At 45.8% G+C, this 17295-nt stretch overlaps 2 protein-coding genes across 4 annotated transcripts; both read left to right on the forward strand.

Annotated features, from left to right (window-relative positions):
* The first annotated feature begins 472 nt into the window (after positions 1-472).
* On the forward strand, positions 473-7552 carry LOC121592140 (uncharacterized protein K02A2.6-like). 2 transcript variants are annotated; one of them, XM_041913489.1, is made up of 2 exons: positions 473-3073; positions 7491-7552. In XM_041913489.1, exons 1-2 carry the CDS (start codon positions 1000-1002, stop codon positions 7502-7504), a joined length of 2088 nt encoding a protein of 695 aa, XP_041769423.1. In that variant the 5' UTR covers positions 473-999; the 3' UTR covers positions 7505-7552. The 2 variants fall into 2 exon arrangements, with proteins under 2 accessions (XP_041769423.1, XP_041769422.1); XM_041913488.1 differs by lacking the exon at positions 7491-7552 and adding an exon at positions 3416-6891 and having other exon boundaries at positions 649-3073.
* Positions 7553-9830: 2278 nt separating this feature from the next.
* Positions 9831-16960, forward strand: LOC121592139 (uncharacterized protein K02A2.6-like). Of its 2 annotated transcripts, none has more exons than XM_041913487.1 (2): positions 9831-12432; positions 16851-16960. In XM_041913487.1, the coding sequence occupies exons 1-2, from the start codon at positions 10359-10361 to the stop codon at positions 16862-16864; spliced, it is 2088 nt and encodes a 695-aa protein (XP_041769421.1). In that variant the 5' UTR covers positions 9831-10358; the 3' UTR covers positions 16865-16960. The 2 variants fall into 2 exon arrangements, with proteins under 2 accessions (XP_041769421.1, XP_041769420.1); XM_041913486.1 differs by lacking the exon at positions 16851-16960 and adding an exon at positions 12775-15034 and having other exon boundaries at positions 10354-12432.
* The last annotated feature ends 335 nt before the right edge of the window (positions 16961-17295 follow it).

The raw sequence follows: 17295 nt of genomic DNA on the forward strand, positions 1-17295 counted from the left end.
GTCATGTTTGAACGAAAAATCCGTACTTGCTTGGAACTGCTGCGTCCCCCAGTACAAGTTGAATCAACGAGCAGGCAGATGCCACCCAGAAAGTTCCACGTTGGTGAAACGGTTTATGCTAAGGAGTACCGTAATAATTCCTGGAGTTGGATTCCTGGTGAGATCACCAAACGGCGTGGAAACGTAATGTATGAAGTACAGAACGCAGCCGGAAAGAAGTGGCGTTCACACATCAACCAGCTACGACCACGATTGAATATCGGTACACATACTGTCCAACCAGACGCTACGGAAACTTCAATGGCTTTGAACATTTTATTGGATGAATGTCGAAGCACTGCTAGTGACAGCTTTACCTCGGCGGTGTTACCTCCTGGGATTTCTGTGCCATCGTCATCGTCATCGTCTTTAATGTCAGCGTCTTCGTCATCGTCGTATTCGTCTTCGACGTCGTCTCCATCGTCTTCATCGTCATCCCCGTCACTGTTACCTTTCATGTCTGAATCGTCTCCGTCCCTTTTGTTATCGTCAAATAATACGGATGTTCTAAGTTCTCCAGATTTCGCTACAGCTGACAGTGCATCATCGCCTTCACCGGTGCAGCCCCTACGTCGTTCTACGCGTGTTCGAAGATCGCCACAGTGGATGCGGTCGTACCAGAGAAATTGAAGAGGAGGGATGTTGGGAGCCACCCTGTACAAGCCTTGACAGAGTTCGTCATGCGCCCGATGTTAGGCGACCGTATGCGTGAAAGCACGATCGACGCTCTTCGGGATAGAGAGATCGCTCTCTTCTCTCCCGACCGGCTAAGGCAAAGGACGTATCGTTTGGTCCGTGTGTAAAATATTACATTATATTAATAAAAGTTATTGTTGTAGATCGAAGATACAAAAGTGGCGACGAGAATAATTCTGGCGAGCTGTTTCCCGTGATTTTATCGATTTTGATTTCTATTTTACCCGTTTTCTGTGTAAACGGAGGATCCGTGTCTTTGACCTGATGGAACGAAATGGTGAACCATCGCCATCGCGGAGCAGCCATGACCCAAGCCAGCGAACCGTCACCAATTTACCGTTGGACACGAATGCCTTCATCCAAGACATATTTAAGCAGCAGCAGGAAATTCTTCATCAGCAACAACAGTCCTTTTTGCAACAGCAGGAGCAGCTAATTACTAAAGTGCTAGCTTCAATTGGATCGCGACAACATGTGGGAAATGAACACATTATTGATGCCCTAGCAAAACACATACAAGAGTTCCACTATGATCCGGAGGATGCTGTTACATTCAGTGCTTGGTTTGCGCGATACGAAGATCTCTTCGAAAGGGATGCGGAACGTCTGGACGATGCCGCGCGAGTGCGTCTTTTGTTGCGGAAGCTGGGTGCAGCGGAACACGAGCGATATGTAAGTCACATTCTTCCAGCTAAACTAAATGATTTCGATTTTAGATCGACGACTGGCAAGCTGAGAAAATTATTCGATTCTCCTGAATCCGTCATCGCCAAACGGTACCGATGCTTGCAGATGTGTAAATTGCAGGAAGAAGACTACATGACTTACTCGTGCCGCGTGAACAAGGCTGTTATAGAATCCGAGCTGGGAAAGTTATCCGAAGAGGAACTAAAATGTCTAATTTTTGTATGTGGTCTGAAAGACGACAGTTATTCCGAGATTTGCATAAGGCTCCTAAATCGACTAGAGGAGAAAAGCGATAAAACGGTAACGGATATGGCAGAAGAGTGTAAACGGATGGTGAACTTGAAGCGTGATACGGCAATGATAGGCGAGGGAGAGAAGAGTGTGAGCATCGTTCGTGGATCCCGTGAGAAATACCCTAAGAAGGAGCACCAAGCGTGGAAACAGTCGAATAAGCCAAATGCAATAAAATGCTGGCTGTGTGGCGGAGGGCACCATGCGCGAAAGTGTTTCCACAAGTCCTATAAGTGCAATAATTGCCATAGATACGGACACAAGGAAGGGTACTGCGAGTCAGCTATGAGATGGGCCAATGGAAAGAAGCGATGCGTGAAATCGGTGATCGTGAACAGGGTGAATAGTGCTAGCCGTGGCCGTGTAAATTTATTTTTGAATAACACCCAGATCCCGATGATGGTAGATACCGGAGCCGATATAAGCATAATTTCGAGCAAGCAGTGGCACGCAATCGGTAGCCCTGCATTAATTCCTGCAAGCGTGAAAGCGAGGACGGCGTCTGGTGATCCTTTACACATTTTGGGCGAGTTCCAATGTGATATAACAATTGGCCAGCAGTGCAAGCGTTTTACAATACGGGTGACAGAAGCTGACCTAATGTTGCTGGGAGCGGATTTAATGGACACATTTGGTCTTTGGAATGTTCCTTTGGCATCAATATGCAGTGAGATAAATGTCGTAGAAGCAAGCGAGAATACGAAGACCCTGCAAAAAGTTTTTCCTGCATTATTTTCGTCGAAGCTAGGGCGATGTACGAAAGGTTGTGTGAAGTTGATGCTGAAAGAAGGAGTGACACCAGTGTTCAGACCCAAGCGACCAGTAGCGTATGCGATGTTGCAAGCAGTCGACGATGAGCTTCTGAGGCTGGAAAATGATGGCATTATTACACGAGTGGAATATTCGGATTGGGCAGCACCCATTGTAGTGGTACGCAAGGCGAATGGAACCATCAGGATCTGCGGAGATTATTCAACGGGTTTGAATAATGCTCTAATGGCGCACCAGTACCCACTGCCATTACCCGAGGAAATTTTTTCCAACTTGAGTAATTGTGTTGTGTTTAGCCAGATTGACCTCTCTGATGCATTTTTGCAGGTGGAGGTAGATGAAAATCATCGCGGACTTTTAACGGTCAACACGCATCGAGGTTTATTCCGATATAACCGTTTACCACCCGGAGTCAAGGCAGCGCCGGGAGCGTTCCAGCAGTTAATCGACACAATGTTAGCTGGCTTGGATGGTGTCGCAGCATATATGGACGACATCGTAGTTGGAGGCAAGGACATGGCAACCCATAATGGCAACCTGCGAGCGGTTTTGGAGAAGCTGCAAGAGTATGGATTTACCATACGCGCAAGTAAGTGCAATTTTTATAAATCCCAGATTAAATACTTGGGCCATCTATTAGATGGAAAAGGGTTACGTCCAGATCCGGACAAGATTAAGGCCATTTTAAAATTGCTGCCCCCTACTGATGTGCCGGGAGTGCGGTCATTCCTAGGAGCCATAAATTTTTACGGCAAATTTGTCCATAATATGCGAATGCTGCGACATCCTCTTGATGATTTGCTCAAGGAAGGAAAAGTTTTTTGCTGGACGCCACAATGTCAGCATGCCTTTGAGCAATTCAAGAAGATTTTATCTTCAGATTTGTTATTAACGCATTATAACCCACGGCTCGACATAATTGTTTCGGCAGACGCTTCATCGATTGGATTAGGAGCTACTATATCGCATAGGTGGCCGGATGGAAAGATAAAAGTAGTCCAACACGCATCGCGAGCACTTACAGCAGCTGAGCAGCGTTATAGCCAACCTGATCGTGAAGGGCTAGCGATTATTTTTGCCGTCACTAAATTTCACCGTATGCTGTTTGGACGACATTTTCTTCTACAAACAGACCATCAACCATTGCTCCGAATCTTTGGTTCGAAAAAGGGTATACCTGTATATACCGCAAACCGTCTACAGCGTTTCGCTTTGACATTACTGCTTTATGATTTTGAAATAGAGTACGTACCAACTGAGAAGTTCGGAAATGCAGATGTGCTATCCCGGTTGATGGATAAACATGAAAAACCGGAACAAGATTTTATAATTGCCAGTATTGAACTAGATAATGATGTCGGAGCCCTTGTGAAAAATGCAGCGAAGAGTTTACCGCTGGCATTTGAACATGTAGCGCGCGAGTCGCATAACGACCCTTTGCTTCAGGTCGTGTATAACTACATACAAAGTGGGTGGCCAAAGAATATAGATAATGCGGAATTGAAATACTTCTACGCGAGACGAGAGTCCCTTTCAACAATTGAGAATTGTATTTGTTTTGGAGAGCGGTTAGTGATTCCTGCGTCGCAGCGTCGGCGGGTGCTAGAAATGATTCACCGTGGTCATCCAGGAATCGATCGTATGAAAGCTATAGCACGAAGTTATGTTTATTGGCCATTGATAGACGCGGATGTTGAGAAACTTGTAAAGTTATGCAAATCGTGTGCTTTAGCAGCTAAATCGCCAATTCATAGCTCTCCAATATCATGGCCGAAAACTGATGCACCATGGCAGCGTGTTCATATAGATTACGCTGGACCTATAGATGGTGTCTACTTTCTTCTGGTGATTGATTCCTTTTCTAAGTGGCCTGAAATTATTTCGACTTCAAGTATATCCGCTAATGCAACCGTCACTATGTTGAGAGGATTGTGTGTTAGATTTGGCATGCCTAACACGATAGTGAGCGACAATGGTAGGCAGTTTACCAGTGCAATTTTTGCCGATTTTTGCAACACTAATGGAATCGAGCATATGGGCAATGGGCAAGCAGAAAGGTTTGTTGATTCCTTTAAAAGAGCGCTCAAAAAGATAAAGGTGGGGAAGGTGTCATTACAGGAAGCCTTAGATACGTTTCTCCTGACCTACAGAAGTACACCGAACAAGCAGCTAGAAGGAATGCGTACTCCAGCAGAGGTCATGTTTGAACGAAAAATCCGTACTTGCTTGGAACTGCTGCGTCCCCCAGTACAAGTTGAATCAACGAGCAGGCAGATGCCACCCAGAAAGTTCCACGTTGGTGAAACGGTTTATGCTAAGGAGTACCGTAATAATTCCTGGAGTTGGATTCCTGGTGAGATCACCAAACGGCGTGGAAACGTAATGTATGAAGTACAGAACGCAGCCGGAAAGAAGTGGCGTTCACACATCAACCAGCTACGACCACGATTGAATATCGGTACACATACTGTCCAACCAGACGCTACGGAAACTTCAATGGCTTTGAACATTTTATTGGATGAATGTCGAAGCACTGCTAGTGACAGCTTTACCTCGGCGGTGTTACCTCCTGGGATTTCTGTGCCATCGTCATCGTCATCGTCTTTAATGTCAGCGTCTTCGTCATCGTCGTATTCGTCTTCGACGTCGTCTCCATCGTCTTCATCGTCATCCCCGTCACTGTTACCTTTCATGTCTGAATCGTCTCCGTCCCTTTTGTTATCGTCAAATAATACGGATGTTCTAAGTTCTCCAGATTTCGCTACAGCTGACAGTGCATCATCGCCTTCACCGGTGCAGCCCCTACGTCGTTCTACGCGTGTTCGAAGATCGCCACAGTGGATGCGGTCGTACCAGAGAAATTGAAGAGGAGGGATGTTGGGAGCCACCCTGTACAAGCCTTGACAGAGTTCGTCATGCGCCCGATGTTAGGCGACCGTATGCGTGAAAGCACGATCGACGCTCTTCGGGATAGAGAGATCGCTCTCTTCTCTCCCGACCGGCTAAGGCAAAGGACGTATCGTTTGGTCCGTGTGTAAAATATTACATTATATTAATAAAAGTTATTGTTGTAGATCGAAGATACAAAAGTGGCGACGAGAATAATTCTGGCGAGCTGTTTCCCGTGATTTTATCGATTTTGATTTCTATTTTACCCGTTTTCTGTGTAAACGGAGGATCCGTGTCTTTGACCTGATGGAACGAAATGGTGAACCATCGCCATCGCGGAGCAGCCATGACCCAAGCCAGCGAACCGTCACCAATTTACCGTTGGACACGAATGCCTTCATCCAAGACATATTTAAGCAGCAGCAGGAAATTCTTCATCAGCAACAACAGTCCTTTTTGCAACAGCAGGAGCAGCTAATTACTAAAGTGCTAGCTTCAATTGGATCGCGACAACATGTGGGAAATGAACACATTATTGATGCCCTAGCAAAACACATACAAGAGTTCCACTATGATCCGGAGGATGCTGTTACATTCAGTGCTTGGTTTGCGCGATACGAAGATCTCTTCGAAAGGGATGCGGAACGTCTGGACGATGCCGCGCGAGTGCGTCTTTTGTTGCGGAAGCTGGGTGCAGCGGAACACGAGCGATATGTAAGTCACATTCTTCCAGCTAAACTAAATGATTTCGATTTTAGATCGACGACTGGCAAGCTGAGAAAATTATTCGATTCTCCTGAATCCGTCATCGCCAAACGGTACCGATGCTTGCAGATGTGTAAATTGCAGGAAGAAGACTACATGACTTACTCGTGCCGCGTGAACAAGGCTGTTATAGAATCCGAGCTGGGAAAGTTATCCGAAGAGGAACTAAAATGTCTAATTTTTGTATGTGGTCTGAAAGACGACAGTTATTCCGAGATTTGCATAAGGCTCCTAAATCGACTAGAGGAGAAAAGCGATAAAACGGTAACGGATATGGCAGAAGAGTGTAAACGGATGGTGAACTTGAAGCGTGATACGGCAATGATAGGCGAGGGAGAGAAGAGTGTGAGCATCGTTCGTGGATCCCGTGAGAAATACCCTAAGAAGGAGCACCAAGCGTGGAAACAGTCGAATAAGCCAAATGCAATAAAATGCTGGCTGTGTGGCGGAGGGCACCATGCGCGAAAGTGTTTCCACAAGTCCTATAAGTGCAATAATTGCCATAGATACGGACACAAGGAAGGGTACTGCGAGTCAGCTATGAGATGGGCCAATGGAAAGAAGCGATGCGTGAAATCGGTGATCGTGAACAGGGTGAATAGTGCTAGCCGTGGCCGTGTAAATTTATTTTTGAATAACACCCAGATCCCGATGATGGTAGATACCGGAGCCGATATAAGCATAATTTCGAGCAAGCAGTGGCACGCAATCGGTAGCCCTGCATTAATTCCTGCAAGCGTGAAAGCGAGGACGGCGTCTGGTGATCCTTTACACATTTGGGCGAGTTCCAATGTGATATAACAATTGGCCAGCAGTGCAAGCGTTTTACAATACGGGTGACAGAAGCTGACCTAATGTTGCTGGGAGCGGATTTAATGGACACATTTGGTCTTTGGAATGTTCCTTTGGCATCAATATGCAGTGAGATAAATGTCGTAGAAGCAAGCGAGAATACGAAGACCCTGCAAAAAGTTTTTCCTGCATTATTTTCGTCGAAGCTAGGGCGATGTACGAAAGGTTGTGTGAAGTTGATGCTGAAAGAAGGAGTGACACCAGTGTTCAGACCCAAGCGACCAGTAGCGTATGCGATGTTGCAAGCAGTCGACGATGAGCTTCTGAGGCTGGAAAATGATGGCATTATTACACGAGTGGAATATTCGGATTGGGCAGCACCCATTGTAGTGGTACGCAAGGCGAATGGAACCATCAGGATCTGCGGAGATTATTCAACGGGTTTGAATAATGCTCTAATGGCGCACCAGTACCCACTGCCATTACCCGAGGAAATTTTTTCCAACTTGAGTAATTGTGTTGTGTTTAGCCAGATTGACCTCTCTGATGCATTTTTGCAGGTGGAGGTAGATGAAAATCATCGCGGACTTTTAACGGTCAACACGCATCGAGGTTTATTCCGATATAACCGTTTACCACCCGGAGTCAAGGCAGCGCCGGGAGCGTTCCAGCAGTTAATCGACACAATGTTAGCTGGCTTGGATGGTGTCGCAGCATATATGGACGACATCGTAGTTGGAGGCAAGGACATGGCAACCCATAATGGCAACCTGCGAGCGGTTTTGGAGAAGCTGCAAGAGTATGGATTTACCATACGCGCAAGTAAGTGCAATTTTTATAAATCCCAGATTAAATACTTGGGCCATCTATTAGATGGAAAAGGGTTACGTCCAGATCCGGACAAGATTAAGGCCATTTTAAAATTGCTGCCCCCTACTGATGTGCCGGGAGTGCGGTCATTCCTAGGAGCCATAAATTTTTACGGCAAATTTGTCCATAATATGCGAATGCTGCGACATCCTCTTGATGATTTGCTCAAGGAAGGAAAAGTTTTTTGCTGGACGCCACAATGTCAGCATGCCTTTGAGCAATTCAAGAAGATTTTATCTTCAGATTTGTTATTAACGCATTATAACCCACGGCTCGACATAATTGTTTCGGCAGACGCTTCATCGATTGGATTAGGAGCTACTATATCGCATAGGTGGCCGGATGGAAAGATAAAAGTAGTCCAACACGCATCGCGAGCACTTACAGCAGCTGAGCAGCGTTATAGCCAACCTGATCGTGAAGGGCTAGCGATTATTTTTGCCGTCACTAAATTTCACCGTATGCTGTTTGGACGACATTTTCTTCTACAAACAGACCATCAACCATTGCTCCGAATCTTTGGTTCGAAAAAGGGTATACCTGTATATACCGCAAACCGTCTACAGCGTTTCGCTTTGACATTACTGCTTTATGATTTTGAAATAGAGTACGTACCAACTGAGAAGTTCGGAAATGCAGATGTGCTATCCCGGTTGATGGATAAACATGAAAAACCGGAACAAGATTTTATAATTGCCAGTATTGAACTAGATAATGATGTCGGAGCCCTTGTGAAAAATGCAGCGAAGAGTTTACCGCTGGCATTTGAACATGTAGCGCGCGAGTCGCATAACGACCCTTTGCTTCAGGTCGTGTATAACTACATACAAAGTGGGTGGCCAAAGAATATAGATAATGCGGAATTGAAATACTTCTACGCGAGACGAGAGTCCCTTTCAACAATTGAGAATTGTATTTGTTTTGGAGAGCGGTTAGTGATTCCTGCGTCGCAGCGTCGGCGGGTGCTAGAAATGATTCACCGTGGTCATCCAGGAATCGATCGTATGAAAGCTATAGCACGAAGTTATGTTTATTGGCCATTGATAGACGCGGATGTTGAGAAACTTGTAAAGTTATGCAAATCGTGTGCTTTAGCAGCTAAATCGCCAATTCATAGCTCTCCAATATCATGGCCGAAAACTGATGCACCATGGCAGCGTGTTCATATAGATTACGCTGGACCTATAGATGGTGTCTACTTTCTTCTGGTGATTGATTCCTTTTCTAAGTGGCCTGAAATTATTTCGACTTCAAGTATATCCGCTAATGCAACCGTCACTATGTTGAGAGGATTGTGTGTTAGATTTGGCATGCCTAACACGATAGTGAGCGACAATGGTAGGCAGTTTACCAGTGCAATTTTTGCCGATTTTTGCAACACTAATGGAATCGAGCATATGGGCAATGGGCAAGCAGAAAGGTTTGTTGATTCCTTTAAAAGAGCGCTCAAAAAGATAAAGGTGGGGAAGGTGTCATTACAGGAAGCCTTAGATACGTTTCTCCTGACCTACAGAAGTACACCGAACAAGCAGCTAGAAGGAATGCGTACTCCAGCAGAGGTCATGTTTGAACGAAAAATCCGTACTTGCTTGGAACTGCTGCGTCCCCCAGTACAAGTTGAATCAACGAGCAGGCAGATGCCACCCAGAAAGTTCCACGTTGGTGAAACGGTTTATGCTAAGGAGTACCGTAATAATTCCTGGAGTTGGATTCCTGGTGAGATCACCAAACGGCGTGGAAACGTAATGTATGAAGTACAGAACGCAGCCGGAAAGAAGTGGCGTTCACACATCAACCAGCTACGACCACGATTGAATATCGGTACACATACTGTCCAACCAGACGCTACGGAAACTTCAATGGCTTTGAACATTTTATTGGATGAATGTCGAAGCACTGCTAGTGACAGCTTTACCTCGGCGGTGTTACCTCCTGGGATTTCTGTGCCATCGTCATCGTCATCGTCTTTAATGTCAGCGTCTTCGTCATCGTCGTATTCGTCTTCGACGTCGTCTCCATCGTCTTCATCGTCATCCCCGTCACTGTTACCTTTCATGTCTGAATCGTCTCCGTCCCTTTTGTTATCGTCAAATAATACGGATGTTCTAAGTTCTCCAGATTTCGCTACAGCTGACAGTGCATCATCGCCTTCACCGGTGCAGCCCCTACGTCGTTCTACGCGTGTTCGAAGATCGCCACAGTGGATGCGGTCGTACCAGAGAAATTGAAGAGGAGGGATGTTGGGAGCCACCCTGTACAAGCCTTGACAGAGTTCGTCATGCGCCCGATGTTAGGCGACCGTATGCGTGAAAGCACGATCGACGCTCTTCGGGATAGAGAGATCGCTCTCTTCTCTCCCGACCGGCTAAGGCAAAGGACGTATCGTTTGGTCCGTGTGTAAAATATTACATTATATTAATAAAAGTTATTGTTGTAGATCGAAGATACAAAAGTGGCGACGAGAATAATTCTGGCGAGCTGTTTCCCGTGATTTTATCGATTTTGATTTCTATTTTACCCGTTTTCTGTGTAAACGGAGGATCCGTGTCTTTGACCTGATGGAACGAAATGGTGAACCATCGCCATCGCGGAGCAGCCATGACCCAAGCCAGCGAACCGTCACCAATTTACCGTTGGACACGAATGCCTTCATCCAAGACATATTTAAGCAGCAGCAGGAAATTCTTCATCAGCAACAACAGTCCTTTTTGCAACAGCAGGAGCAGCTAATTACTAAAGTGCTAGCTTCAATTGGATCGCGACAACATGTGGGAAATGAACACATTATTGATGCCCTAGCAAAACACATACAAGAGTTCCACTATGATCCGGAGGATGCTGTTACATTCAGTGCTTGGTTTGCGCGATACGAAGATCTCTTCGAAAGGGATGCGGAACGTCTGGACGATGCCGCGCGAGTGCGTCTTTTGTTGCGGAAGCTGGGTGCAGCGGAACACGAGCGATATGTAAGTCACATTCTTCCAGCTAAACTAAATGATTTCGATTTTAGATCGACGACTGGCAAGCTGAGAAAATTATTCGATTCTCCTGAATCCGTCATCGCCAAACGGTACCGATGCTTGCAGATGTGTAAATTGCAGGAAGAAGACTACATGACTTACTCGTGCCGCGTGAACAAGGCTGTTATAGAATCCGAGCTGGGAAAGTTATCCGAAGAGGAACTAAAATGTCTAATTTTTGTATGTGGTCTGAAAGACGACAGTTATTCCGAGATTTGCATAAGGCTCCTAAATCGACTAGAGGAGAAAAGCGATAAAACGGTAACGGATATGGCAGAAGAGTGTAAACGGATGGTGAACTTGAAGCGTGATACGGCAATGATAGGCGAGGGAGAGAAGAGTGTGAGCATCGTTCGTGGATCCCGTGAGAAATACCCTAAGAAGGAGCACCAAGCGTGGAAACAGTCGAATAAGCCAAATGCAATAAAATGCTGGCTGTGTGGCGGAGGGCACCATGCGCGAAAGTGTTTCCACAAGTCCTATAAGTGCAATAATTGCCATAGATACGGACACAAGGAAGGGTACTGCGAGTCAGCTATGAGATGGGCCAATGGAAAGAAGCGATGCGTGAAATCGGTGATCGTGAACAGGGTGAATAGTGCTAGCCGTGGCCGTGTAAATTTATTTTTGAATAACACCCAGATCCCGATGATGGTAGATACCGGAGCCGATATAAGCATAATTTCGAGCAAGCAGTGGCACGCAATCGGTAGCCCTGCATTAATTCCTGCAAGCGTGAAAGCGAGGACGGCGTCTGGTGATCCTTTACACATTTTGGGCGAGTTCCAATGTGATATAACAATTGGCCAGCAGTGCAAGCGTTTTACAATACGGGTGACAGAAGCTGACCTAATGTTGCTGGGAGCGGATTTAATGGACACATTTGGTCTTTGGAATGTTCCTTTGGCATCAATATGCAGTGAGATAAATGTCGTAGAAGCAAGCGAGAATACGAAGACCCTGCAAAAAGTTTTTCCTGCATTATTTTCGTCGAAGCTAGGGCGATGTACGAAAGGTTGTGTGAAGTTGATGCTGAAAGAAGGAGTGACACCAGTGTTCAGACCCAAGCGACCAGTAGCGTATGCGATGTTGCAAGCAGTCGACGATGAGCTTCTGAGGCTGGAAAATGATGGCATTATTACACGAGTGGAATATTCGGATTGGGCAGCACCCATTGTAGTGGTACGCAAGGCGAATGGAACCATCAGGATCTGCGGAGATTATTCAACGGGTTTGAATAATGCTCTAATGGCGCACCAGTACCCACTGCCATTACCCGAGGAAATTTTTTCCAACTTGAGTAATTGTGTTGTGTTTAGCCAGATTGACCTCTCTGATGCATTTTTGCAGGTGGAGGTAGATGAAAATCATCGCGGACTTTTAACGGTCAACACGCATCGAGGTTTATTCCGATATAACCGTTTACCACCCGGAGTCAAGGCAGCGCCGGGAGCGTTCCAGCAGTTAATCGACACAATGTTAGCTGGCTTGGATGGTGTCGCAGCATATATGGACGACATCGTAGTTGGAGGCAAGGACATGGCAACCCATAATGGCAACCTGCGAGCGGTTTTGGAGAAGCTGCAAGAGTATGGATTTACCATACGCGCAAGTAAGTGCAATTTTTATAAATCCCAGATTAAATACTTGGGCCATCTATTAGATGGAAAAGGGTTACGTCCAGATCCGGACAAGATTAAGGCCATTTTAAAATTGCTGCCCCCTACTGATGTGCCGGGAGTGCGGTCATTCCTAGGAGCCATAAATTTTTACGGCAAATTTGTCCATAATATGCGAATGCTGCGACATCCTCTTGATGATTTGCTCAAGGAAGGAAAAGTTTTTTGCTGGACGCCACAATGTCAGCATGCCTTTGAGCAATTCAAGAAGATTTTATCTTCAGATTTGTTATTAACGCATTATAACCCACGGCTCGACATAATTGTTTCGGCAGACGCTTCATCGATTGGATTAGGAGCTACTATATCGCATAGGTGGCCGGATGGAAAGATAAAAGTAGTCCAACACGCATCGCGAGCACTTACAGCAGCTGAGCAGCGTTATAGCCAACCTGATCGTGAAGGGCTAGCGATTATTTTTGCCGTCACTAAATTTCACCGTATGCTGTTTGGACGACATTTTCTTCTACAAACAGACCATCAACCATTGCTCCGAATCTTTGGTTCGAAAAAGGGTATACCTGTATATACCGCAAACCGTCTACAGCGTTTCGCTTTGACATTACTGCTTTATGATTTTGAAATAGAGTACGTACCAACTGAGAAGTTCGGAAATGCAGATGTGCTATCCCGGTTGATGGATAAACATGAAAAACCGGAACAAGATTTTATAATTGCCAGTATTGAACTAGATAATGATGTCGGAGCCCTTGTGAAAAATGCAGCGAAGAGTTTACCGCTGGCATTTGAACATGTAGCGCGCGAGTCGCATAACGACCCTTTGCTTCAGGTCGTGTATAACTACATACAAAGTGGGTGGCCAAAGAATATAGATAATGCGGAATTGAAATACTTCTACGCGAGACGAGAGTCCCTTTCAACAATTGAGAATTGTATTTGTTTTGGAGAGCGGTTAGTGATTCCTGCGTCGCAGCGTCGGCGGGTGCTAGAAATGATTCACCGTGGTCATCCAGGAATCGATCGTATGAAAGCTATAGCACGAAGTTATGTTTATTGGCCATTGATAGACGCGGATGTTGAGAAACTTGTAAAGTTATGCAAATCGTGTGCTTTAGCAGCTAAATCGCCAATTCATAGCTCTCCAATATCATGGCCGAAAACTGATGCACCATGGCAGCGTGTTCATATAGATTACGCTGGACCTATAGATGGTGTCTACTTTCTTCTGGTGATTGATTCCTTTTCTAAGTGGCCTGAAATTATTTCGACTTCAAGTATATCCGCTAATGCAACCGTCACTATGTTGAGAGGATTGTGTGTTAGATTTGGCATGCCTAACACGATAGTGAGCGACAATGGTAGGCAGTTTACCAGTGCAATTTTTGCCGATTTTTGCAACACTAATGGAATCGAGCATATGGGCAATGGGCAAGCAGAAAGGTTTGTTGATTCCTTTAAAAGAGCGCTCAAAAAGATAAAGGTGGGGAAGGTGTCATTACAGGAAGCCTTAGATACGTTTCTCCTGACCTACAGAAGTACACCGAACAAGCAGCTAGAAGGAATGCGTACTCCAGCAGAGGTCATGTTTGAACGAAAAATCCGTACTTGCTTGGAACTGCTGCGTCCCCCAGTACAAGTTGAATCAACGAGCAGGCAGATGCCACCCAGAAAGTTCCACGTTGGTGAAACGGTTTATGCTAAGGAGTACCGTAATAATTCCTGGAGTTGGATTCCTGGTGAGATCACCAAACGGCGTGGAAACGTAATGTATGAAGTACAGAACGCAGCCGGAAAGAAGTGGCGTTCACACATCAACCAGCTACGACCACGATTGAATATCGGTACACATACTGTCCAACCAGACGCTACGGAAACTTCAATGGCTTTGAACATTTTATTGGATGAATGTCGAAGCACTGCTAGTGACAGCTTTACCTCGGCGGTGTTACCTCCTGGGATTTCTGTGCCATCGTCATCGTCATCGTCTTTAATGTCAGCGTCTTCGTCATCGTCGTATTCGTCTTCGACGTCGTCTCCATCGTCTTCATCGTCATCCCCGTCACTGTTACCTTTCATGTCTGAATCGTCTCCGTCCCTTTTGTTATCGTCAAATAATACGGATGTTCTAAGTTCTCCAGATTTCGCTACAGCTGACAGTGCATCATCGCCTTCACCGGTGCAGCCCCTACGTCGTTCTACGCGTGTTCGAAGATCGCCACAGTGGATGCGGTCGTACCAGAGAAATTGAAGAGGAGGGATGTTGGGAGCCACCCTGTACAAGCCTTGACAGAGTTCGTCATGCGCCCGATGTTAGGCGACCGTATGCGTGAAAGCACGATCGACGCTCTTCGGGATAGAGAGATCGCTCTCTTCTCTCCCGACCGGCTAAGGCAAAGGACGTATCGTTTGGTCCGTGTGTAAAATATTACATTATATTAATAAAAGTTATTGTTGTAGATCGAAGATACAAAAGTGGCGACGAGAATAATTCTGGCGAGCTGTTTCCCGTGATTTTATCGATTTTGATTTCTATTTTACCCGTTTTCTGTGTAAACGGAGGATCCGTGTCTTTGACCTGATGGAACGAAATGGTGAACCATCGCCATCGCGGAGCAGCCATGACCCAAGCCAGCGAACCGTCACCAATTTACCGTTGGACACGAATGCCTTCATCCAAGACATATTTAAGCAGCAGCAGGAAATTCTTCATCAGCAACAACAGTCCTTTTTGCAACAGCAGGAGCAGCTAATTACTAAAGTGCTAGCTTCAATTGGATCGCGACAACATGTGGGAAATGAACACATTATTGATGCCCTAGCAAAACACATACAAGAGTTCCACTATGATCCGGAGGATGCTGTTACATTCAGTGCTTGGTTTGCGCGATACGAAGATCTCTTCGAAAGGGATGCGGAACGTCTGGACGATGCCGCGCGAGTGCGTCTTTTGTTGCGGAAGCTGGGTGCAGCGGAACACGAGCGATATGTAAGTCACATTCTTCCAGCTAAACTAAATGATTTCGATTTTAGATCGACGACTGGCAAGCTGAGAAAATTATTCGATTCTCCTGAATCCGTCATCGCCAAACGGTACCGATGCTTGCAGATGTGTAAATTGCAGGAAGAAGACTACATGACTTACTCGTGCCGCGTGAACAAGGCTGTTATAGAATCCGAGCTGGGAAAGTTATCCGAAGAGGAACTAAAATGTCTAATTTTTGTATGTGGTCTGAAAGACGACAGTTATTCCGAGATTTGCATAAGGCTCCTAAATCGACTAGAGGAGAAAAGCGATAAAACGGTAACGGATATGGCAGAAGAGTGTAAACGGATGGTGAACTTGAAGCGTGATACGGCAATGATAGGCGAGGGAGAGAAGAGTGTGAGCATCGTTCGTGGATCCCGTGAGAAATACCCTAAGAAGGAGCACCAAGCGTGGAAACAGTCGAATAAGCCAAATGCAATAAAATGCTGGCTGTGTGGCGGAGGGCACCATGCGCGAAAGTGTTTCCACAAGTCCTATAAGTGCAATAATTGCCATAGATACGGACACAAGGAAGGGTACTGCGAGTCAGCTATGAGATGGGCCAATGGAAAGAAGCGATGCGTGAAATCGGTGATCGTGAACAGGGTGAATAGTGCTAGCCGTGGCCGTGTAAATTTATTTTTGAATAACACCCAGATCCCGATGATGGTAGATACCGGAGCCGATATAAGCATAATTTCGAGCAAGCAGTGGCACGCAATCGGTAGCCCTGCATTAATTCCTGCAAGCGTGAAAGCGAGGACGGCGTCTGGTGATCCTTTACACATTTTGGGCGAGTTCCAATGTGATATAACAATTGGCCAGCAGTGCAAGCGTTTTACAATACGGGTGACAGAAGCTGACCTAATGTTGCTGGGAGCGGATTTAATGGACACATTTGGTCTTTGGAATGTTCCTTTGGCATCAATATGCAGTGAGATAAATGTCGTAGAAGCAAGCGAGAATACGAAGACCCTGCAAAAAGTTTTTCCTGCATTATTTTCGTCGAAGCTAGGGCGATGTACGAAAGGTTGTGTGAAGTTGATGCTGAAAGAAGGAGTGACACCAGTGTTCAGACCCAAGCGACCAGTAGCGTATGCGATGTTGCAAGCAGTCGACGATGAGCTTCTGAGGCTGGAAAATGATGGCATTATTACACGAGTGGAATATTCGGATTGGGCAGCACCCATTGTAGTGGTACGCAAGGCGAATGGAACCATCAGGATCTGCGGAGATTATTCAACGGGTTTGAATAATGCTCTAATGGCGCACCAGTACCCACTGCCATTACCCGAGGAAATTTTTTCCAACTTGAGTAATTGTGTTGTGTTTAGCCAGATTGACCTCTCTGATGCATTTTTGCAGGTGGAGGTAGATGAAAATCATCGCGGACTTTTAACGGTCAACACGCATCGAGGTTTATTCCGATATAACCGTTTACCACCCGGAGTCAAGGCAGCGCCGGGAGCGTTCCAGCAGTTAATCGACACAATGTTAGCTGGCTTGGATGGTGTCGCAGCATATATGGACGACATCGTAGTTGGAGGCAAGGACATGGCAACCCATAATGGCAACCTGCGAGCGGTTTTGGAGAAGCTGCAAGAGTATGGATTTACCATACGCGCAAGTAAGTGCAATTTTTATAAATCCCAGATTAAATACTTGGGCCATCTATTAGATGGAAAAGGGTTACGTCCAGATCCGGACAAGATTAAGGCCATTTTAAAATTGCTGCCCCCTACTGATGTGCCGGGAGTGCGGTCATTCCTAGGAGCCATAAATTTTTACGGCAAATTTGTCCATAATATGC

This window comes from Anopheles merus, chromosome 2L, assembly GCF_017562075.2.
Source record: "Anopheles merus strain MAF chromosome 2L, AmerM5.1, whole genome shotgun sequence".
In the NCBI taxonomy this organism is placed as follows: domain Eukaryota; kingdom Metazoa; phylum Arthropoda; class Insecta; order Diptera; family Culicidae; genus Anopheles; species Anopheles merus.